Source organism: Hemiscyllium ocellatum, chromosome 36 (assembly GCF_020745735.1).
Source record: "Hemiscyllium ocellatum isolate sHemOce1 chromosome 36, sHemOce1.pat.X.cur, whole genome shotgun sequence".
Classification (NCBI taxonomy): Eukaryota; Metazoa; Chordata; class Chondrichthyes; order Orectolobiformes; family Hemiscylliidae; genus Hemiscyllium; species Hemiscyllium ocellatum.
This window is the reverse complement of record NC_083436.1, coordinates 32,538,760-32,562,890: the sequence shown is the minus strand read 5'-3', so window position 1 is coordinate 32,562,890 and position 24,131 is coordinate 32,538,760. Positions and strand designations below refer to the sequence as shown.

The 24,131-nt window shown below is 42.9% G+C and overlaps 1 protein-coding gene across 7 annotated transcripts in view; it reads right to left on the bottom strand.

Annotated features, from left to right (window-relative positions):
- LOC132833450 (PH and SEC7 domain-containing protein 3-like) overlaps positions 1 to 24,131 on the bottom strand; it is a 439,179-nt gene that overhangs the window by 117,202 nt on the left and 297,846 nt on the right. For all 7 annotated transcript variants that reach the window (XM_060851749.1, XM_060851748.1, XM_060851750.1 and 4 more), the window contains 2 exons: positions 19,240 to 19,298; positions 7,564 to 7,653 (listed from right to left, as the gene is read on the bottom strand). In XM_060851749.1, coding sequence (XP_060707732.1) covers positions 7,564 to 7,653; positions 19,240 to 19,298 — 149 coding nt within the window. The remainder of the gene's footprint in view (positions 1 to 7,563; positions 7,654 to 19,239; positions 19,299 to 24,131) is intronic.

The following is a 24,131-nucleotide window of genomic DNA, read 5'->3' as shown; positions in this document are numbered from 1 at the left end:
ATGAGATGTGGCCTTTCTATTTCCTATCATTACAATTGTAAAACATCCAAGGTATGGGGCACTCGTGCAGACCCGATTTCTCTCACTCCTACGTCTCAAGCCCTCATTCCGAAATTTCCTGGAAACCTTTCTCTCCTTTTGTAAAGCTGCTCCTTAAAACCTAATACTTTACCTGAGTTTTGGTCAGTTGTCCCCAACAAATCTTTCCGTGGGCTTTCTGGTCATTTTTGTCAGTACACTTGCGATGTTCTGTGACACTAAAAGGGTGCTATCTAAAAAGCCCAAGGTTGCGGTTATTCCTGCAAATGGGGAGTGGCCAAACAGTCTTCTTCCATCTCGGATATTCATAATTTCCGTAGTTGTGACTTTCTGCCAAAATGTGAGATCTCAAATCCGACTGTGTGACCATTCAAAGCATCCGCTTTTTCAGAGATGACACCATGGAATCTGTTACGATGTTGATAGTCAGCTCTACAGGGCAGAGAACCTTGTGCCTACCCCACTTACATGCTTCAACAGAGTTCCAAAAATGGGGCAGCACAGTGGCTCAGTGAGGGACCTGGATTTGATCCCAGCCTCGGGCAACTGGATGTGTGTCGAATTTGCACATTCTCCCTGTGTCTGTGTGGGTTTCCTCCAGGTGCTCCGGTTTCCTCCCACAGTCCAAAAATGCACAGGTTAGGTGAATTGGCCATGCTAAACGCCCGTTAGTGCATCAGTTGGAGTAAATGTAGGGTGAAAGGGTAGGGGAATGGATTTGGGTGGGTTGCTCTTCAGAGGGTCAGTGTGGACTAGTTGGGCCGAAGGGCCTATTTCCACACTGACGGGATACTCTGAATCAAGAGACTTTACAGGACGCAAAGTCTTGAATAGAGGATCAACGATCCAAATGTTAAGCTTCTGCCAAGTGGATTTTTTTTATATAATATATTTTTATTAAGAAAAAATAGATTTTTAAATATTACAACAAATACAAAATAATGCAATTCAAAACAGTACAAAAATAGTACAAAACTAAACCCAAATAATAAAAAAATTCCCCAACCCACCCTCCTGTACAAATGTATAAACATATATAGTATAAATTTTTTTAAAAATCTAAACTAGCTATTTAACTAACTAAATAAATAACTAACAACAAACAAATAAATAGTAATAACTCAGCCCAGCCAAACAAAACACTCATACATTCACAGTTCCTCTTCCCTGGATATTGGACTCATGAAACACAATTGTTACGGCTGTATAAAAGCCCTTGGTAGTGTGGCAGATAAATCTGTGTCCAGGTATTTCAACAAGGGTTAATGTCTATTGGGTTATGGCAATATTCCCTAATTGTCCTCACCTTGTCCAAAAACAGCAAACTGGTAAGGGGAGGCTTCGATATCTAGCCATATTGAAAGAGGGTCCCCACAAACCCAATCGCTTACATAAGTCAAAAGCGAGCTTAATTGGTAATTTTTAATGTGCGAAGGTCTACTCCCCCCCAATCTGTGAGGCAACTGCAGTTTGGCTAATTTAATGAGGGACCGTTTACGGTGATAGATAAAGGAGCTGAACCAGCCGTTCAGTCTCCTGAGTGTTTGTTTATTGAAAATCAGGGGGAGCATCTGTATAGGGTATAGCAAACGAGGGAGAATATTCATCTTAATAAGCGCTATCCAACCCAACCATGAGACTGGAAGTGCCTCCTATCTTTGGAGATCTTGTTTAATTTTTTCAAATAATTGAGTAAAATTGGCTTTGAACAGCCAATCCAAAACTGGAGTAATGAATATGCCCAAATACACAAAACCCCCTGTGACCACCTAAATGGGAATCTTTCCTAAGACCACCCATAGGCATAGCCTCTGATTTAGCAAAATTAATCTTATACCCTGAAAAAGCGCTAAACACGTGAATGCATTATATCAGGCAAGGCACTGAGACTGCTGGATTTGTCAAGAAAATTAGAACATTATCTGCATACAGCGAGATCTTATGTTATTTTGACCCCACTTCTGGAGCTGATATATTGAGTTCCCCACGAATGGCCTCTGCCAACGGTTCAATCACCAACACAAAAAGTAATGGTGAAAGGGGACAGCCCTGCCGGCTGCCCCTAGAAATATTAAAATTGCTTGATCGTACCCTGTTGGTAATGACCGCAGCAAGAGGTACACTGTAGAGAACTTTTACCCATCTTATGAAAACTTTGCCCAGACCAAGTGGATTTTTCTGGGTTATTTTGGATTCAACATATGAGCTTGGACAGTAGAGCAGGAAAACTCTTCACAAATCTCTACAGGCAAACAGCATTGCGAAGAACATCAAAGGTAATGACAAACTAATTTAAAGGGCAGATTGCAGGCAAGCTGTCGTTTGTGTTCTGTGGTGTATTTAATGATCAGAGAAAGTGACAGGAACATGACAGCGGTGTGTGTCCAATAGGTACTTGACATCCCAATGTGAAAGAAAAGCAGCTCTGAACTTTGAAGGTGATGTGGGTTTACCTGTAAACCAATACTCAGCAAAGCTCAGTCCACCTCTCCCTGTGAGCAGGGTGAGACTGATCTTCAACTGAAATGAAAACACAGAGTCCTTTATTAATTTGTCTGAAACTGCCTGCCATAAAATTGCCTCCATTTTTCTGGTGTACCACTTATGGAATTACACAGTGCAACTGATCGAACGACTGTTCCCAGCAGACTCAGTTCTGAGAACAAGGGCTGACAGGTTCGCTCAACTAGACTTCACAGAAATATCTTTACCATTATGATGAGAATGTGTTACTCGCTACCACAGGGAGTGGCTGAGACGATGGGTATATATGAAACAAAAGGAAAGCTAAAGATGAGCGAGAAGGGAATAGAGAAGCAAGCTGGTCATACAGAGGAGAACAGATGGGAGGAAGCTTGTGCGTGGACTAGTTGGACTGAAGGACTGCTTTCTGAGCTGTAAACATTTATGTAACAGTGTATAATGTTACAAATGCAGCGTCTGTAAGATGGCTATGTCTTAAACCGCCTCTTGAAGGTGAAATGGAATAAATGAAAAGCTTGTGAGCTGCTACAAGTTCTGTCTGAGAGCAATCCCCCTCTGGTTTTGTACCATGGGGGCGGCTCAGTGGTGGGGTAGCACGGTAGCTCAGCGGTTAGCACTGCTGCCTCACAGCGCCAGGGACCCCAGTTCGATTCCAGCCTCAAGCAACTGTCTGCGGGTATTTACACATTCTCCCCGCATCTGCGTGGGTTTCCTCCTGGTGCTCTGGTTTCCTCCCACAGTCCAAAGATGTGCAGGTCAGGTGATAAATTGCCCCAAGTGTTAGATGCTTTAGTCAGAGTGAAATGGTCTGGGTGGATTACTCAATGGAGGGTCGGTGTGGACTAGTAGGGCCGAAGGGCCGGTTTCCAAATTAGAGGGGAATCTAATCTAATCTACCATGGCACAGGGGCCAAGATTGTGCATTGTTGAAACACGGGTTTAAAAGCTGGAAATAATGGCAGTTGCAAATGTCCTTACCAATGTGACCGAAGTAGACAGCATTAGCTGTAAACAGCAGGAAGAATGCTCTCGGTTAACTACCAAGGAGAATACTGATGGCAGCTTCTCCTCTCGTCAAAAGCAGGGAATCCAGCAGGAATGTAAGAATGCCAAAATATAATTGGGCAAAAAGATCACTGGGGTGAACCTGTTGCTCAAGACTGGTTTAGGATCTCTCAGAAGATTGAAGGAAATGGTTTTCAACAGTTAAATTATAACACAACAAATCAGAAAGCAGCAAGCCCACTGAAAGCTGGGAATAACTTTATCCTGCAATCCATAAAGACAGGAATCCTGTGGAGAATGTCATGTCCAGATGGGGCATTGGTTAAAAAACTAATAAGTAATAGCTTTTCACTGGCTTAGCAAATTAATTGTCTGCTAAGTAACATTTAGTCAATGTTGCTTTTAGTTTGGTTTGTTAGTTACAGTCAAAGTCTTAAAACTTGAAACCTTGTCATGCAGTTTCTTTAAATTGGTTAGTCTGAATGCAAATCTTTTTAAAAATTAATGGTCTCTACAGGGATTGCGTTAACAACAAAAACAAACATTCGTCTTGGATAATTTTGGCAAGAGTCTTCTAGTGTTTTATGCATTGTAGACAATGATAGGGTCCTCTGTGAAAGGGAGGTCTGCAGATGTTGGAGATCAGAATCTAGGTTAGAGTGGCGCTGGAAATGCACAGCAAGTCAGGCAGCTTCCTAGGAGCAGGAAAATCGCCGCTTCGGGCAAAAGCCCTTCACCAGGAACAAACCTGATAGGATTTTCCCCCAGCCTAAAATGAAGGCTCTTCCTCAGCTACAGTTTGAGGTATACAGGATCAGTACTGGTAATAGATGGTGAACTTAAGGCAGCAGCAGTAGGCTATAGCGCAGTAAAAGGGTTCCAATCATGATACGCTACGTGGAACAAGCTGCTTGGAATAGTCAAGGCCTTTGGACCAAACCTGCAGGTAATTAATCACATTCCACAGATGGGACAGCTTCCCACACATCTATGGTAACAGAATAGCTACTAGGATAGACTGTGCAGTCTCAGTAAGGTATTTTAGAATTTCTGTCATGCAATCTAAACTACTCATATTAAAATGTCCTTCAAAACATGCAATGATTTCATTTCAACATCTAAGTTAGTAGGCACAAGTTTCAGAAATCGACGGCCAATAATCAGGCTTCTAACAGTTTATTTTTACAGAAACCATAGTCATCATTGGCATCAGGCTGACCAACCTTCCTGACTTAGACGGTTTTGTCATCAGTCACAAGGTGGCATTGGATTGGAGTATCTCCATTACACCATCCCATCGCAACAAAGTACTTCTGGCATCATCTTTACAGAGGCAATATGCAGCAGTGCTGCTTGGTCACCATCTTTATTGGTGGCAATATATGGCAGGGACTATGCTAGGCTACCGTCTTTAAAGGGGGCAATATGCATCAGGGACTACGCTTGGCCACCATCTTTATTGGGGGCAAAACATGGGACACATGTAATCATTTTAGGCCAGGACATCAGATGCAAGGGGCCTCACTGAATCTCCAATTAATGGGGAAATCTGGAAAACTTGACTGAAATCAAGACAAGAAAATAAGTTTTACAAATAAAATATCATAATGGTGCAGTGCATTAAAATCTTACATTGTAACATTTTAAGAGAGGCAATGCTGTGTGTAGTTATCTCCACACACAACACACAGACCATGACCAGCAAACCCATACCCATCTCAAAGTCACTAACAACAGCCCCCGGTCAAAGTGTTTCTTATCTATTAAGATCATTATGGCTTGTGAGGGGAATGCACATGCCACATTCTGTATACTTAATAATGGGGATGAGGCAAGATGGAGGGATAAAGGCCCCAAGAGCAGATGTTGTTTATGCCACACTCAATGCATTCAGAGTGGAATAAGATTTTGCTTCCCCCAGCAACTGGTATTACTCACCTTGCTGAGCACAGAGTTTCACAAGGTGTATATTGTTTCTGTGCTTAGGTCTCGCTGCTATATTGAAACTCAAAGCTGCCAAGTAGTCATTGGGCCTGGGCATTATGCTGTTTATAGCATCTCTGTCAGTGCAAACAAAAAGTTAACAGTTACCAGTATCCCCAGACCAAATTTTGATATTTAATGGACTTTCAAACTTAAATGAACTTGGGATGACAATGAGAGTCAAATGTGGATGATCCCCAAAGCTCTGGGGTACAGAAGTATTCAGAAACTGTCACGCCCAGCTTGCTTGCACATTCTCTCCATTGTCTGCCTTTGATGCTAAGTTCAATCTGACCAATTTGTCCAGCTTTACTAGCAGTCTCACAATCAAAGTGTCCTCCTCCTTAGTCTCACATGGATTGGTTCTTTCCTACAAATATGTTTATTCAATGTCTCTGTGTTTCTATAGCCGTAACATCCTCGTATATACATCATGTCCGATAGTGTGCAGTCATCTCAGACATCTGCAGGTTCAGTTCCCTTACTGACCAATTATTCACCTTGTTCGCTGACATATCCATTAATTCCTCGGGACTGTATTTCAAATTCCTGATGAAGGGCTTTTGCCCGAAATGTCGATTTTCCTGTTCCCCAGATGCTGCCTGACCTGCTGTACTTTTCCAGCACCACTCTAATCTTGATTCTAATCTCCAGCATCTGCAGTACTCCCTTCTGCCTACTGTATGTCACATGCCTACTATTTCATGGGGGTAGAGAGTTCCTTCCTCTTCACAATCTTACTTGAACCTGTCTCTTGCTCTTCTCTCGCAATCCATTAGGTTAAGCAGCACGATAAATGTCTTCACTATCTGCAAGGAATGGGTCCTTTGCTGTGTTCTTTTATCCAAATGGAAAGCAGAAAGTAGGACAAAAATAATTTGCGTAAAAACACCCTTGGGTAGTAAAAACATCCCAAGGCACGAACACGGGAACATTAGAAAATAAAATCTGACACAGCTGTAACAGTTGCATTAGGAGAGATGAAAGATGTTGAAGAATATCTAAGAGGAAGATTGAGCAGTGCAGAAGCTGAGGAGAAGTCTGGAGGTGAAGCAGTTATACACAGGGATGTGAGTGAGGCCAGTCTTGATGCTGCTGTCAAAGTGGTGAGAATGGAAGAGATTTTAGAGATAGGAAAGAACTTGAAAACATTGCTTTTTAAGTTGAGATGTAGCCAACCGTGAGGACAGGGATGATGAGTGTACGCAACTTGGAGCAAATTAAGATACAGGCAGCAGAGGTTTGAATAAGTTTGTTTTCATTGAGGACGCAAGTTGGGGAGTTGGTCAGGACAAAGCAGAAACCCAACCCTCATCAACTCCAAAACAATATTGTAAGTCATGAATGAGTACCGAGTGATAGGAAAGGGCTGGAGGGAATTGCTTGATCAGTTTATATTCCTGAAATAAGGAGCATGCAGGAAAGGTGATGATGGAAAGGAAAATTCCTCAATAAGTGGAAGGATACAAATATTCAGAAGGAGTTTCATCAGTATGTCATAGACAGACTCAAGAATACTGTAGCACATCACACTGACAAATGCCCAAACAGATAGTTGTCAGACTTAGACACAACAACTAAAATCATAGGTACGAGCAATGTCAGCACCCGAGTAAAAACAAAGTCAGAAGTCACACGACACCAGGTGATACTCCAACTGGTTTATTTGAAATCAAAAGCCTGTATAGCGTTGCTCCTTCATCAAGTGAACCTATCAAAGGATCTGCGCTCCAACCTGAGTTCAACACCTGCATCTCCACATCATCAGTAAAAACATAAAGAGGAGCTTTTTTAAAAATGATGAAGTGGGGGCTTTTTGAGCTGCAGTGAGAGTGTCCCTACCTCTGAGTCAGGAGGTCTGGATTCAAATCCAAATTTTTCAGAGGTGTGTCATAACATCTTTGAAGACGTTGATTAGAAGACAACTTAAAAAGCATAAAGAGAACACCAGATATATCACAGATTCCCAGTCATTTTCGTCTAAGATTAGGAAGAGATGGGTTGCTTCTGCCCATTTGAACCAAGCAATGTGAACAGATCTGTATCTCGTACCTTCAGCAGGTCTTTCGGAAAGTCCTTCCCTCCATTTAAACCATCCAGATTGTTAATGAAGTCTTGACAGGTCATCTTCTTCCCAATGTTCTGCAATGCAGAAAAAATATTTCATCAGATGTTAATGTGTATGCAACCAACATCAAAGATCTGACAAGATGACACTAGCTGCACAATTAAAAACAGCAAAGAAATTGCCTCAGAAACTATTCTGAAAGGTCACATTCATGGATAGCTCTCTAGTGAAAGAAAAGGAGTGATAACTTGGAACTCGTTCAGACCCTGTGTCCTTGATCATAGAATCAGTATTCTAACTCGTCACAAAATCAATATTCTTCACCTTATGAAAAGTAGCAAATTGTTGTAACATTATCATGAGGCCAAATGCATTGCAGTCAAACAAAAATAACTCACAGGCACCATGAAGACTGTCTGAGTGTGCTAGGACCAACAGTGGGAGTGGAGTGCAACAGCAGATATGTCTCACCAGAAGGCCACAGTTTTGAAACAAAATGGAAATATCCTTTTGGTTTCAGTCATCTACAAAACAATTCAATTTTGATACCTGTGCATGTGAAAAACTGACCAAAGTGCAGGCTCTCTTCAAAACAAAAGAAGACCCCCACAATTCAAATTAGTGAAATTGATGTTTAATTTTATGAACAATCCAGCAATGACGATCTCAAGAAATAACTTACAGTTTTGAGATTCAAGGCTATCTGGACACCCACCCTGCTGGAATGCTGGGTAATGGTGATGAGACACTAAAATAAAAACAAAATACTGAGATGCAGCACGATCTCTCCCCCCACAGACCTGCTGAGTTCTCCAGCACTTTCAGTTTTTATTATTATAGTTGTGATCTGGCATTTGCTTTCATTGAGCCTGAAGCATTAACATTGGTCAGAAACGTAAGGTGTGAACTTTCCAATGAACTGATGCAACAGAGTTTAGATCAGAGTGGTGCTGAAAAAAACACAGCAGGTCAGGCAGCATCCGAGGAGCAGGAAAATCAATGTTTTGGGCAAAAGCCCTTCATCAGGAATAGACACTGCTATATTAAAAATAACAATTGTTAAAAAATGCACATTGATGCAAGTGCCACACTGCTGCATTGGTGTGGCCAGGATTTCAGTGATGCCACAATTATGCAAACATTTGGAAACTTCCGCAAGACTTCAAACGACCCAACCTCCTTTGGCAACACAGAGGCATGAGGTGCATGCTCTCTGCGTTGACTTATGATATTGTATTATATGTACTAGTGAGAGGGGGACCTGTTTTTGAATGGGTGGATTCAGTCCATTCAAAAGGCAGCTACTACATGCTATTACCAGAGAGGCAACGATCTTTTTAATTAGTTTCTACGGCCAAATTGATTAATTTGGAACTGTGCCTCTCCCAAGATTCAAGTGGCACAAAGTTTGCGGGATTGAACAATGGGTCTTTTCCAATCCTTCCTTGATCTCATCTGAGACAGAATGCAACATAAATCTTAGGGGGGGTAGTGTATTATTTCCCCCTCCAACTCTATTTTGATTTCATCCCTGCTCTCCCCTTCACTGTTTGACCACACAGCATTGCCCCCCAAGAAGGGCACTGCTTGTCACTGGCCACTCGGGTGTTTTCTTTCTTCCTGGTGGTGGAAATTGAATAAAGATTTGTATACCTTGCGTCTTTCACTGTGTCCCGCACCAACGCACACACAACATGGGTGCTGGGGAAAATATAAAGAAAAGGGGTGTCAGAGGTTCTGTTCACTCTGACAGCTGGATCTGAGGAAGCTGGATCAGTGTAAGTGAAGGACTCTCCTTTTTATCCCCCCGTATTAAAAGAGGAGAGGAGATCGATTTTGTTGGTGCAATCTAAATCTCGAACATGCCAGCATTTACAGTTTAAGCTTAATTTCAGATTCAGATGCAAACCCGATACCCAAGTCGCAACCCAAGTCTTGGGCGGCACGGTGGCACAGTGGTTAGCACTGCTGCCTCACAGCACCAGAGACCCGGGTTCAATTCCCGCCTCAGGCGACTGACTGTGTGGAGTTTGCACATTCTCCCAGTGTCTGCGCGGGTTTCCTCTGGGTGCTCCGGTTTCCTTCCACAGTCCAAAAATGTGCGGGTCAGGTGAATTGGCCATGCTAAATTGCCCGCGGTGTTAGATAAGAGGTAAATGTAGGGGTATGGGTGGGTGGCGGGTCGGTGTGGACTTGTTGGGCCGAAGGGCCTGTTTCCACACTGGAAGTAATCTAATTCTAAATCTTAACTGTAGTGTTAAATAGAACCTCCAGCCTTATATCTCATTGATATAGCACCACCAGCTCCTGACAGGTTTCCTGCAGTGGGCTTAGGTAACAAATTAAACTTGCTTCATTAGTTATTTTGCTGAGTAGAAAGGCCTGGTTAGGCCTTTACAGAATCAGCTTATATCCTTTGGTGTGGTCACTGAATGCGGGCAAGTTTCTTTTGGCGTTGTTATAGGCTGCATGAGACAAAATAGTCGGGAGCTGGGAATACTGACACAGTGCTCACTTCATTACCAACGGTTGCAGCGAGGCAGAGGAGCAGTGGCTATGCTAATCAACCTCTGATATAAAGAAAGCAAAGAGCGTTATTAAAGCAAAACTTACCACCTAGCAAGCCAGGCAAACAAGCAGACAGGCAAGAGTTCCAGGGACAGGGGTGGGGGTGTGAAGGCGGAAAGGAAAACAGGGACAAAAACTTTGTTAGTATTTCATGCAATTATTTTGCTTCATTCTGACAAGCAACTGGCTACATGCAACAGAAGGTGTTAGCAGAACTCACTATTAATAAGCCATGCATTTGTGAAAAAAACATAAATAATTTGTATCCGCAGTGGTCAACTTATTGCAAGCCAGAAGTTAAATGACCAATCTGTTACTGTTTATCCAGTAAAGTGTTGTAGACAATACAACAGGATAAGAGACTGTCTCATGTTGGGAAGATTACCAGAACAATGCACATGAGATCAAGGACAGTAATTTCACCCCTCAGTTATGATGGCAGAGCAACAATTTAAGATGACTTAATGAATCCCTTTTTGCTTACAACAAGACTGTTTAATTAGTGTTTTAGAGTTAGCATTCTGCAGGAGCTGTCCACCATGCCATGTAAACACTTAGGTAATGTCTCTGTGAGCACTGGTGTCATTATTTGGTAATCACTAAATCTGAACAATGTCACATCCTCACAGTGAGCAGTGGATCATGTTATCAGTGCATTGTCTCTGCAAGCGTACTGCTATTACTGCCTTTCAAACTGCAGTTTCGTTTTGAAGATTAGGAGGTAGTTGAATTCAAGTTTTAAGCTGATTGAAGGATTTGATGGGGTCGCCTTAAAATGAGAAGAAATATTAAGACGTATTTCTTCCTTCAAAGAGAAATCTAGTACTTGCTCCTAAATAGTTGCCAAGGTTAAGTCAGTTGAAACTTTCAGAACTGTGTTGTGTGGGGCTTTTGCCAGGACAGGATTTTAAGGTTATAGATGGAGTTGTGATACAGATTAGCCATGATTGAATTGAATGGCGGAAGTGGTTTGAGATCTGTCATCTCATGCTAGACCCAGGGAATCTATAGAAAATATAAAAAAGATACAAACAACTGAGTGGCCAACAACTAGTATAAAGGATTAAACCCTTGAACGAGGGAGTTCACTGGGCAAGTTTCCTACTTCCAAATGGTAGAAGGTACCCTTCCGAAATCCTTCACATTTTGCTGGGACCAAGTGCATAAAGATTTTATACAATTTATTGCTTTGTACTAAAAATGTCCATCATCAACCTGGACATAGTCTCACAATGTATCTTGTATTCTCATTCATACATGGGATGTGGACATCACTGTCTGGGTCAGCAGAGAAAGTGGTGTTATACTGCCTTCTTGAGTCGCACCTTCTTGTGGTGTAAGAACATCCACAACAGAGTTAGGGAAGAAGGAAGTTCCAGAGATTTTGACCAAAGTGTCCAAGGCAGGATAGCAAGTGGCTTGGAGTGGAACTTGCAGGTGGTGATGTTCCTATGTATTTGCTGCCTTTGTCTTTCTAAATGGCAATGTTCACAGGTATGGAAGATGTTGTGTAAGGATCCTTCTGCAGTCTTTTTTAATATGACTAGTCTAATTCGGAATGTTGATAGTGCAGAGTTTAGTAATGCTTGTGGTGACCATGACAACTATCATTGACCGTTGTCAAAACCACTAATGTTCTTTAGGGAGGGAAATGTGTCATCCTTACCTGGTATGGCCTACATATGACTCCAGAACCACATAGTATTGTGATTGATTCTTAACTGCTTTCTGAAATCATTGAAACCCTACAGTGTGGAAGCAGGTCATTTGGCCCATTGAATCCATACTAACCCTCTTAAGAGCATCTCATCCAGATCTACATTCCCTATCCTGCATTTCCCATGGCTAATCCACCTAGCCTATAGATACCTGGATACTATGGGCAATTTAGCATGGCCAAACCATCTAAGCTGCACATCTTTGGACTGTGGGAAAAAACCATAACACCCAGAAGAAACCCATATAGACATGGGGAGAATGTGCAAACACCATACAGACAGTCGCCTGAGGCTGGAATCGAACCCAGGTCGCTGGCAGTGTGAGGCAGCAATGCTAACCACTGAGCCACCTTACCACCATGGTCTGGGAGGTTCTGGGAACATGTTCAGTTCAAGGTCATTTTGGGATGGGCAACAAATGCTGGCCTTGTCAGCAAGAGCCACATCCCTTGAAAAAAATGAACAACAGACTAATTGTAAGAACCCATTGTGTGTATCCATTAAGTCATTCAAAAGACATAATTGATTACGCATAGGTAAGACTACTCAGATATAGACTGATAGAAGGATCAGCACATTTAAGTATTTACACGTATCACAGTTTCCTAAAGACATCGTGCTCCAAGCAGCAATTTCTCTGACCTATTCCAGTGGTGAATACCTCATTCAGAAAGTGTGCACATTCAAAAAGGTTGGTAAAATTGCAATGATCAAACATCTGACAAAAGCTAAGCCTAGGAGAACTTTAATGACAGGCTCAGTGCTTTGATGGAATGAACATTTGGAATTGCAAAGCCATCAGATATTGAACGATGTGGTTTCAGGTCCATGCCAAGAAGAGGTGGAGACAAAATGTTGAAATGAATGGGGCATACTTCCACAGATGGACAGTGAGGTGTGCAGCGCATCAGGAATCAGCTTTTGTGGATTTTGTAAGGGCAAAAAATGTGAACCCTATACCTGCTATGCCAGTCCTGTAGGGTGATAATCCAGATCCTGGACCAATTGGCTTCAGGCATGAGTTCAATTTCCACCAGGACAGCTTGGAAATTTAAAGTGAATGAATTAAACAAATAAGAAAAATAAAACTAATGTCAGTAATAGTGACCGTGAAATTACTGGAATGTTGTAATTTCTTTTAGGAAATGAAATCCTGACCAGGTGTGTCTTATTCCGTGACCTCCCCACACTCCCCACCACCACGTTCAATGCAATTTGAAATGGCCCAGTTAGCCACTGGGTTGTGTAGCAATAGACAATAAATGCTGGCCTCACCAGCAAAACTCAGATCCTGTGGACAAACAAAATAAACATCTTGAGTGGTGGAGCGTTGGTTTCAAGGTTAGGAAACATTGTTGTCAACCCTATTAATGAGACCCCTGCCATGTCCAGTCATATGATGGGGACAAATGGATGTTGTCGAAATTTCTTTGGTAGTACCTCCCAAAACCATCACCTCCACCACCCAAACGACACAGGAGGTATGGGGACGTCACCCACACTGTCCTCACTTAGATGCACATCGCTCCACCTCGGTTGGCCGTGAATCAAAATCCTGGAACTCCTGATCCAGGAGCACCAGGAGCACCAGAGCACACATTGTAAAGACAGAGGCAATTAGAGGTGGGCAGTCACCTCTAGCAACTCCCAAATCCCAAAGGACTATCAATATTAAAAAGGACAGCCTTCTGTCGGGATTTTGCTAATCCCAATTTTGTACCAGCTTCTGGGAAAGACACCAGACCAATGTGAGGCAACTCCCTCACACCCATGGAAAACACTCCATGGTACCTCGACATATAGGAGGAATAGGAAGGAATAAATACACTGTGACAGTAGTTTCATCTTCCAACTCGTGTACATTTATACTCAACAAGCAGCTCTGGGAACATCCAGCTCTTAGAAACCCATTTCTAAATGACTGAAACATGTGTTATCTGTAGGCACCACTGTGTACTGTAGGTGCTCATTTATAGAGTCATAGAGATGTACAGCAAGGAAACAGACCCTTCAGTCCAACTTGTCCATGCCGACCAGATATCTCAACCCAATCTAATCCCACCTGCCAGCACCCGGCCCATATCCCTCTAAACCGTTCCTTTCATATACCCATCCAGATACCTTTTAAATGTTGCAATCGTAAGAGCCTCCACTACTTCCTCTGGCAGCTCATTCCATACACGTACCACCAATAGAACTGCTTTATCTTTGCAGCAATTAACTGGACCAGGGCAGAAATCAAACAGCTGCTGATCAAGTGACTTTTATCCTGATGAACAGCACTAATGGCAAGTAAAGCCTCAGAAGAATGATGATCATAATGGAGTTTAACTTCCCCAAATACAACCACGCTCACTTCTTGAACAATTTGACTGCTTAGGCCATCAGAGAAACATACAAAATAGAAACAATAGTAGGCCTTTCAGCCCTTCAAGCCTATTCTGTCATTCAACATGCTCATGGCTGATCACCCAACTCAGTACCACGTTCTCCTCATACCCTTCGATCCCTCTCACCGTAAAAAACAAATCTTAGAACAGGACTGCGCACTTCATTCAAAAATGTTTTTATTTAATGTTGTCACGTGCACCTCAGTAGAGTAAAAAGTTGTGTTTTGCGTGCAGTACAGACAGATCATAATGAGGACATACAGTGCTTAGGGTGATTGACCAGAGTGAGGCATACAGTTACAGCTGCACAGGAGGTGTACAAAAGCAACATCAACATTAGATTTGTTGAGTTGCAAATCTGCAAACCGAGCAATTCCTTTACAAAGGGGCACTGTCTACGTGTAAAACAGGGACTTGTAATTTCTTTTCTTGAGCAAACCAAATATTCGGTTCAGCATCTCATGTTGCATTACTGCAGCTGTCTCATCTCCCTGCACAAACTTACAATTTTCTACATGTGGGAACAATCAGACAGTAAACTTATTTCAACAAATTTAGTTTTTGTGTAGGGGTCGGTTAACTCAGTTGGATACGCAGCTGGTTTACAATGAACATTCACACCAACCTCTCCCCCGCACCTGGGTGTGGGTTCAATTCCTAAGAGTAATGCGAAGGATTCTCTTTCTCAACCTCTCCCCCGCACCTGGGTGTGGGTTCAATTCCTAAGGGTAATGCGAAGGATTCTCTTTCTCAACCTCTCCCCCGCACCTGGGTGTGGGTTCAATTCCTAAGGGTAATGCGAAGGATTCTCTTTCTCAACCTCTCCCCCGCACCTGGGTGTGGGTTCAATTCCTAAGGGTAATGCGAAGGATTCTCTTTCTCAACCTCTCCCCCGCACCTGAGGTGTGGTGATCTGGTTAAACTACCACTAGTCACCTCTCTCTAATGAAAGAGCAGTCTGATGGTCTGCAAGCATCTCAATAACTTCCCATCCTCTGAAGTAGAAAATCAAGGTGGAATTTTAGCTTCCCACCTGGAAAAGTAAAAGGGGACTTGCTCTCTCACATTCAGTTTAAATAGTTAAAGGGAACAAACATCTCATCAAGAGCTGGAATTGAAGGAAACGCTTTGAGATTGCATTGCTGACAGCAATTTCAGACAGACCTTCCCATTGCAAATACCAGAGTATAGCCCCTATTGTGTTCCATGGCGCTGTTCGGAAATACATCACCTGTTGGTGATTTGCCACAGGTAGAAAACTAGATAATTACTTTGACATGTTTTGAATGGAAAAGCACAGGGCTTTCTTTCCACTGTAGATAAAAGCCATTCGCAATTATGGAGATGGAAGTAAACTTGAAAGATTGCATAATCTTGAGTGTGAGCATTAGCTAAATGGTCTCAGGCCTTTGCTCACAGAGTGAGGGATCCAAGAACAAATCAATTTAACTTGAAAATAACACCAACATTTGTTCCCAATGTTCTGACTTCATAAAGCCCCAATAAATAGCAGTCATGGAGGAATTTGCAACCTTTGTCATACTGGTCTTCAGTTGAATATTGCCATAAATAACGTGTGGCATTGAAGAGGTGCAGCACAGAGTTGAGCAGGAGGTGTTTGAAGGAGCCAGCACAGAAACATGGATGACACGTCTCATTTAGTTGGATGCACAGACAATCAGGAGCAGATAATGCTAATACCTGGGGAATATTATAAACCATGTTCGCAAGGCCATCAGTAAGCTATACTTGTGCAAACAGCAAAGTTAATTTGATTCCAGAATAAGAAGATATTTCATTCTAGGAGCTACAGAGGAACCTCGATTATCCAACATTCGATTATCCAAAATTCGCTTAACCAAATGAAATACTCCCTGCCAGTGCCCTTCGGATAATCAAGGTTCCTCTGTAATGATGTAGGACATAGACCATAACAGGAACAGGTTATTCACAGATGTAATTCCAGTACAATCTTTACCAGAAAATCTACTTAAATGTTACTTCTAACCGGAAACTACAAAAAAATGGTTCCATTCTTTCAAAGCTATAAACCATTTACACTTGTCCTTACCAGTAGCCCAACCTTAGAACTTGGTCCATAGAGCAAAAAAAATGGAGCACTGAGGAGTGGACAGTGTGAAACTCTAAAAAGGACACTGACAGGTTGGTGGGAGTGGGGGGCAGATGTCGAGGAGGCCATAGGTTTAAGGTGAGAGAGGGAAGGTTTAAAGAAGATAGATACATGAGCTAAGTTTTTTTGACATAGAACAGAGGGTAGAAGATGTCTGGAATGCATTGCCGGGGAGGTGGTAGAACTCTGTCATATTTAATCATAGAATTGTAAAATCCAGGAATCTAACCCTTTATGATCTAAATTGGACCTTGCGATTCTCACCCTCATTTCTATTCCTCTTACCTCTGATGGTTGACTGAAAACACTTCACTAGAAAAGGACAGACACAATCTGAGGGAGCTACTTTCCTTTCTCTTTCCTCTCAGTTAATTCCTTATTACGGCTAAAGTACTTAAATAGAAACAACTCAAAGGATAGAATGACCACATGCTTTTAGGTGATGTGATATCTCTTTGCTACATCAATAATGAATGCATTAACCTTATCCAACAGGATGTGCAAGAACAAATAGGTCTGCCTGGTATGCTCGGGCACTTTGACTTTATCTAATGCAGTTCGTTACACAGGAGTGGCAGAGAGGTTTGGTGAGAAGGTTACCATGAATGTATTTAGAATTCAGCTGGCCGTTATCCAGCAGCAAAGTATTTCCTTCCTTTTTTTTAATGCACTTGTGGGATGTGAATATTGCTGGCTGGACCAGTTTTTATGATCCATCTCCATTTGCCTTTGAAAATGTAGTGCCGAGCTACTTTCTTGGAATACTCAAGACCATATGATGTAGGGTACACCCACAATGACTTTATTTCCATGTCAGGACGGTGTGTGGTTTGGAGGGAAGACATGGTGGTGTCCCCATGCATCTGCTGCCTTAGTTCTTTTAGATGGTAGAGGTTGTGGGTTTGGAAGGTGCTGTCTATGGAGCCTGGGTGGGCTGTTGCAATGGGTAGTACATACTGTGCCAGTGCTGAAGGGAGTGAACAGTGAAGGAGTCAATTAAACAGGCTTTTTTTTTCTGGATCATGTTGGGTTCCTTGGATGTTGTTGGCACTGCACTAATCCAGAGTCGAGAGTGTGGCGCTGGAAAAGCACAACAGGTCAGGCAGCATCTGAGGAGCAGGAGAATTGACGCTTCGGGAAAGGCCCCTTCACCAGGAATGCACTAATCCAGGCAGATGGGGAGGTTTCCATCACACTCGTGACTTGTACCATGCAGATGGCGACCTGGATTTTTGTAGTCAGGAAGGAGGTTACTTGCTTCAGAATTCCCAGCCTCTAACTTTCTCTTGTACATAGTATTTAACATGCTGTCAATGGGGACATCGAGTGATGGTGATGCCTCTGAATGTCAAGGGGCAATAGTTAAATTCGCTCTTGTTAGAGGTGCTCACTGCCTGGCACTTTGGTGATGTGAATGTTATTTGCCACTTGTCAAGTCACGCTTAAACACTTCCTAGGCCTTGCTACTTTTGAACATGCACTGCTTCAGTACCTGAAGAGTCATGAATGACGTTGTCCAATCATCCCTACTTCTCACCTTACGAGAAAGAAAAGATGAAGGAGTGGAAGGTGATTGGGCCTAGCGCACTAACCTGGAGGCTAGCTACTGTTCCAGCAAAGGACTGTGATGCTGTGTGAGCCACCTCCATCCATGTCATCCTGCACTCTCATATCCTTCTAAGGGTGAGGTTCTTTCATAGTCCACAGGATTCTAAAAGTGGTGACCATTGAAATACAGAGCTCAGGATCCCTTCATCCTATTTAACCAGATTGAGTTGTTGCATTAGGATTGCATATTGAAGCACAGTCTTGAACAGTCCAACAGAGATGCATCTCAAAATACTCCACTGTGCGTACTGATGGCGTGATCATACCAAGGCTGAAGCATCTCTTGATTCACCATGTGGTCCCAAATAGGCAAACAGAACCCAGCATTGTGAGTAAACCCGTGTTCTTGAATTGCCTGTAAGATGGTGATTGGCTATTGTTCCTTTCATGAAATGTTTCCATTCTCGGCCTGCACTCACAGCTTGAGGCTTCTTTTAAAACATGCTTTCATAGGATGTGGGAGTCAATGGCAGGGGTAACCCTTGTTACTGATTGAGTTAGTGGTTTTCTACACCATTTCAGACAGCAATGAAAATTCAATCACATTACTGTGGGGGATGGAGTCACCAGTAGATCAGGGAGAGTAAAGACAGCAGATTTCCTGCCCTCAACGGCATAGTGAACCAGATGGACTTTTACAAAGATCGGAGCTGTCATAGTCACCATTACTGAACATCCCAGATATTAGTAACTGAATTTAAATTCCAGTAGCTGCCACGGTGGAATTTGAATGCACATCCCAGGAGCATTAATCACTCTGACTAAATCAATACTGATGTTCTTCAGAATGGTAACATTTATTCAAGCTAGCAACATTAGAGAAATATGGCAACTTCAGATTGCAAACTATAGGCAGTCCCCAGGTTGTGAATGGGTTCCATTATTGAGTCTGTTCGCAAGTCAATTTGTAAACAAGTTGCAACACAATGCAGGACAATATAAAGTCACCGTTCACAAGTACAGGAAATGGTCAGAAGGCAGATCTTTAAAAGCACCCATGTTTGGAAGTGCATTTGTACATTGGACATTCGTAATCAGGGACGCCCTGTAATTTGAATCAATTAAGCTATACCCAAGTAGACTCAGTTTGTGAACTAAATCAAGAATCATCACTCCGAATGAAAAATAAGTACTTTGATACATTCCTATCAGAACAAGAGTCTGAATTATATCATAACAAATCCATTCTCCCAACCATTCTATTTGACCATGTCAGATTGTTTTTCAAAGGGTTCCATTACTCACGTGGCCATGAAGATCTGTATTCAACAACATCAGTGCACAAGTAAGGCAATGGACCCCATCTGTAAGAGGACAGAAAGGCTTACTCTAGTGCTCAGCATTAAAAGCATTGCAATCTGACAATTCCAGCCTTAACTGAATATGACAACTTGATACTGAGGTGACAGACTGTTGAAAGACCATTCCCATCACCCAGCATTCACAGTTGAAAACGCTGAAGCACATGTTCTTCAGAATGGTAACATTTATTCAAGCTAGCAACATTGCTAGCTTGGGAATCGGGGTTCTTGTTAAAAAGGAAATTCTCTCAGTATTTCATACTGAGTATTTTCTGTGTAGACGGAGTGTTGTAGCAGTAATTAGCCTTCTGCAAATACAAATAGACCTCCACCATGTGAAAACTGAGGGAAGGATATTAAGTTAAGATGCACATCAAAAATGTATCAAGTGCCACACTACTCCACTATGATTGCAATGTTTTCAAAAATAAAGATATTGTGTTCTTGAAAGGAATGGAAATTAACCTTGCCATGGATGTGGGCAAAGGACAACAGTCACCTTGGTATCACATGTAATTGCTCATGGTCACTGGCCAAGCGGGTTTAGATCGGTGATTGACATAGCAAAGGTGGCCAGCCCCCTCACAATGTATAGCGAATAGGTGGGGGGGAGGGGGATAGAAGAGAGAGTATCCAGGGGATGAGCATGTTCCTTGCGCAGGACCAGGAGTTTCCCTACATCAGCCCAAGGGAAGAATGAAGACAGCTGCTATCAAAGATAATCAGAAAAGACTACAGAACATCTGGGATGTGGGAGCATGCTGCCTCCATTTCACAAAATGGCTTCAGAATTAGTGAAGCGTTCTCATTGGTCATGGGCCATATGTTCCCTTTCTTCACCTAATTAACTCACATGTCATATCTGAATTGCTGCTTCTCCATCGACTACCAGAAAATCGCAACAAGTTGATGACTGCGTATATTAGGCACGTACCAAAATCAACAACTGGCTATGTCTCTATTTAGGTCTCCCATCTCTCTCTTGTTTACCCACAGAGAGGAGAGCAGACAAGCCTGAGAATGGAACAGTGTGAGATGAACCATCCAGCTCCAGCTCCCAGCACACCCCTTGGAACCAGGCGAGCAAAAACAAATCTCAACAGTGTGTTCACAAATTCCAATTTTCTGAGAACCAGGCTTTAATCCATTTCCTCAGAGATGCATTTTTCCAACAGTCACTTGAGAAAATAATGATTAATATATGAGAGTATTGCCGGGAAAAAATAACACACATGGTTGAAGATTCTCATCTTGCACTCATCAGGACAATTTGCAAGAATGTCATTAAGGGGAAAAATGAACATTTAATACTGTATGAGGTGAAAGTGCCAACTGGTGAGCAAGTGGATGCTGATTGGTGGACGTTTTGCCATGGGAGCTAGATGTGTAATACATGGAGCCACGTTCTTCACAAACTGGAGGAGCACGGGTGTGTACTGAACCCATTTCAACTCAACAAGAGCAGTGACCACCATTCGATGATTTATTTCACAGCGTAATACCCCTGTCCAATCAGAGGCCTTCTTTATGAACATACAAATTAGAAGCAGCAGTAGGCCATTCAGCCCCTCAAGCCAATCTGTAAGGTCAGGCATGACTGATGTGATTTGTAACCTCAAGTCTGCATTCCCACCTGTCCTTAACGACCTTTCACCCCCTTGCTTAACAAGAATGCAGTTACCTTGTCTTTTCAAAAATACTCAAGCGCTCTGCTTTGATCTCTTTTTCAGGAAGGAAGTTTCAAAGACTGAGAAAACAAGTTCAGCTCATCTCGGTTTAAATGGTCAAATACTCATTTTTAAACAGTGGCTCCTAGTCCTAGATTCACTCATTAGAAGAAACATCCTTTCCATAAGTACCCCATCAAGACCATTCATAATCTTATATGGTTCAATCAAATCATCTCTTATTGTTATAATCTTCAAGGAGGGCTCTGGCCCGAAACGTCGATTTTCCTGTCCTTGGCTGCTGCCTGACCTGTCATGCTTTTCCAGCAACACACACTCAACAAGCCTAACCTGTCCAACCTTCCCCCACAAGATAACTACACATTCCAAGCGTTAGTCTAATAATCCTTCTCCAAATTGCCTTCAACAACCCAATACTGTGTACAATATTCCAGATGCAATCTGACGAGTGTCCTGCATAACTGAGACTCGACCTCCCTAATTTTATATTCAAGACTCCTAATAACTTGCCATGTCTGCAGACTAACCTTTTGTGATTCATGTAAGGGATTTCCCTTTTTGAAGTGGAAAATGGAAGTTGATTTAGCTATATAGATAAAATGTAATAAGAGCAGTTTTTTCTATAACTTGAAGATTATGTAGGATTGTTAGGATCAGCTCCTGAATCAAAGATCAACTATCGCTTCGCAAAATTGTTTCTCAATTGCTAAAATCAAAATTGAGAAACAACTCTCTTCCTTATAGTTTGGACCTGGGACCTACAGAAAGTTGTCTCTGTCTATATTTTTCTATCTGTGATATTTGTGCACATCCATCTCTTTTGCTTTCATGGATGGTGTGAATAGCCTAGGTCTTTTCCCTAGGGGAGCAGGGAAGTCCAAAGCTTGAGGGCATAAGTTTAGGGTGAAAGGAGATACATTTAAAAAGAACTGGAGGAGTAACCTTTTCACTCAGTGGGTGGTGTGTGTGTAGACTGAGCTACCAGAGGAAGTGGTGGAGGAAGGTACAATTGAAAATGTGTTGCTGGTTAAAGCACAGCAGGTTAGGCAGCATCCAAGGAATAGGAAATTCGACGTTTCGCGCATAAGCCCTTCATCAGGAATGAAAAGAGTGTGCCAAGCAGGCTAAGATAAAAGGTAGGGAGGAGGGACCTGGGGGAGGGGCGATGGATATGTGATAGGTGGAAGGAGGTTAAGGTGAGGGTGATAGGCCGGAGTGGGGTGGGGACGGAGAGATTAGGAAGAAGATTGCAGGTTAGGAGGGCGGTGCTGAGTTGAGGGAACCGACTGAGACAAGGTGGGGGGAGGGGAAATGAGGAAACTGGAGAAATCTGAGTTCATCCCTTGTGGTTGGAGGGTTCCCAGGCAGAAGATGAGGCGCTCCTCCCCCAGCCGTCGTGTTGTTATGTTCTGCCGGTGGAGGAGTCCAAGGACCTGCATGTCCTCGGTGGAGTGGGAGGAAGAGTTAAAGTGTTGAGCCACGGGGTGGTTGGGTTGGTTGGTCCGGGCGTCCCAGAGGTGTTCTCTGAAGCGTTCCGCAAGTAAGCGGCCCGTCTCCCCAATGTAGAGGAGGCCACATCGGGTGCAACGGATGCAATAGATGATGTGTGTGGAGGTACAGGTGAACTTGTGGCGGATATGGAAGGATCCCTTGGGGCCTTGGAGGGAAGTGAGGGAGGAGGTGTGGGCGCAAGTTTTACATTTCCTGCCGTTGCAGGGGAAGGTGCCGGGAGTGGAGGTTGGGTTGGTGGGGGGTGTGGACCTGACGAGGGAGTCACGAAGGAAGTGGTCTTTGCGGAACGCTGATAGGGGAGGGGAGGGAAATATGTCCCTGGTGGTGGGGTCCGTTTGGAGGTGGCGGAAATGACGGCAGATGATACGTTGTATACGGAGGTTGGTGGGGTGGTAGGTGAGAACCAGTGGGGTTCTGTCTTGGTGGCGGTTGGAGGAGCGGGGCTCAAGGGCGGAGGAGCGGGAAGTGGAGGAGATGCGATGGAGGGCATCGTTGATCACGTTTGGGGGGAATCTGCAGTCCTTGAAGAAGGAGGCCATCTGGGCTGTGCGGTGTTGGAACTGGTACAATTGCAACATTTGAAAGGCGTCTGGATAAGTAAAGGAATTGGTAGAGCTTAGAGGGATATGGACCAAATGCTGGCAAATGGGACTATATCAGATTAGGATGTCTGGTTGGACTGAAGGGTCTGTTTCCATGCCATATTACCCTATGATTCTGTTTGTGAATGAATGTGTAGAGTTTAAAGGAATATAGTTTAAGTCATACAGGAGTAAATTAGTAATCCAATTTTTGTGGTCATTTGTTAAAGAACAAGTCAGTTTACAGCAAATAGAACTATTTTCCTTAGGAAGTTGAAAAGTGTGGTGCTGGAAAAGTGCAGCAGGCCAGGCAGCATCCAAGGAGCAGGAGAATCGACATTTCGGGCATAAGCCCTTCATCAGCTTTTGCCCGAAACGTCAATTCTCCTGCTCCTCAGATGCTGCCTGGCCTGCTGCGCTTTTCCAGCAACACACTTTTCAACTCTGGTCTCCAGCATCTGCAGTCCTTGTTTTGTCCTATTTTCCTTAGGAAACCTGGCATGAATGACTTTTGTGCTGAATAGCAATCCATCAGGCAAATTGACCATCTCAGAGATTTAATTGGGTATTTATACATTTGTAAGTAAAGGTTAGTGACAGAGTGGAGCTCGATTATCGGTGCACTATTCCCAATGGATTTATAATAAAAAGGGCACCCCAAATCCTTCTGCATCTCAGAGCTCTGTACTTTCTTACCCTTTGCTATGCTTCTTTATTCTACCTCACAAAACGGACAATTTCACATTTGTCTGCATGATTTATTCCATCTTTGTCCACTCACTTAACTTACCTTTTTTTTGCAGCCTCCTTTGACTTCTTGACAACTTACTTTCCCACCTGTCATCAGAAAATTTGGCAACCATACTCTCAGTCCTTTCAACCATATTATTTATAGAAACTGAACAGTTCAGGCCCCAACACCAATCCCTGTGGCACACATCTCACCAACCTGAAGTTTAAATAAAGCCTCTATAAGCCATTTGTCAACTAATGAGCACTGTCCCCTCCATACAGCATGAAAGCTGGATGCCCCCTTTATTTGAATTTTTGTGAAT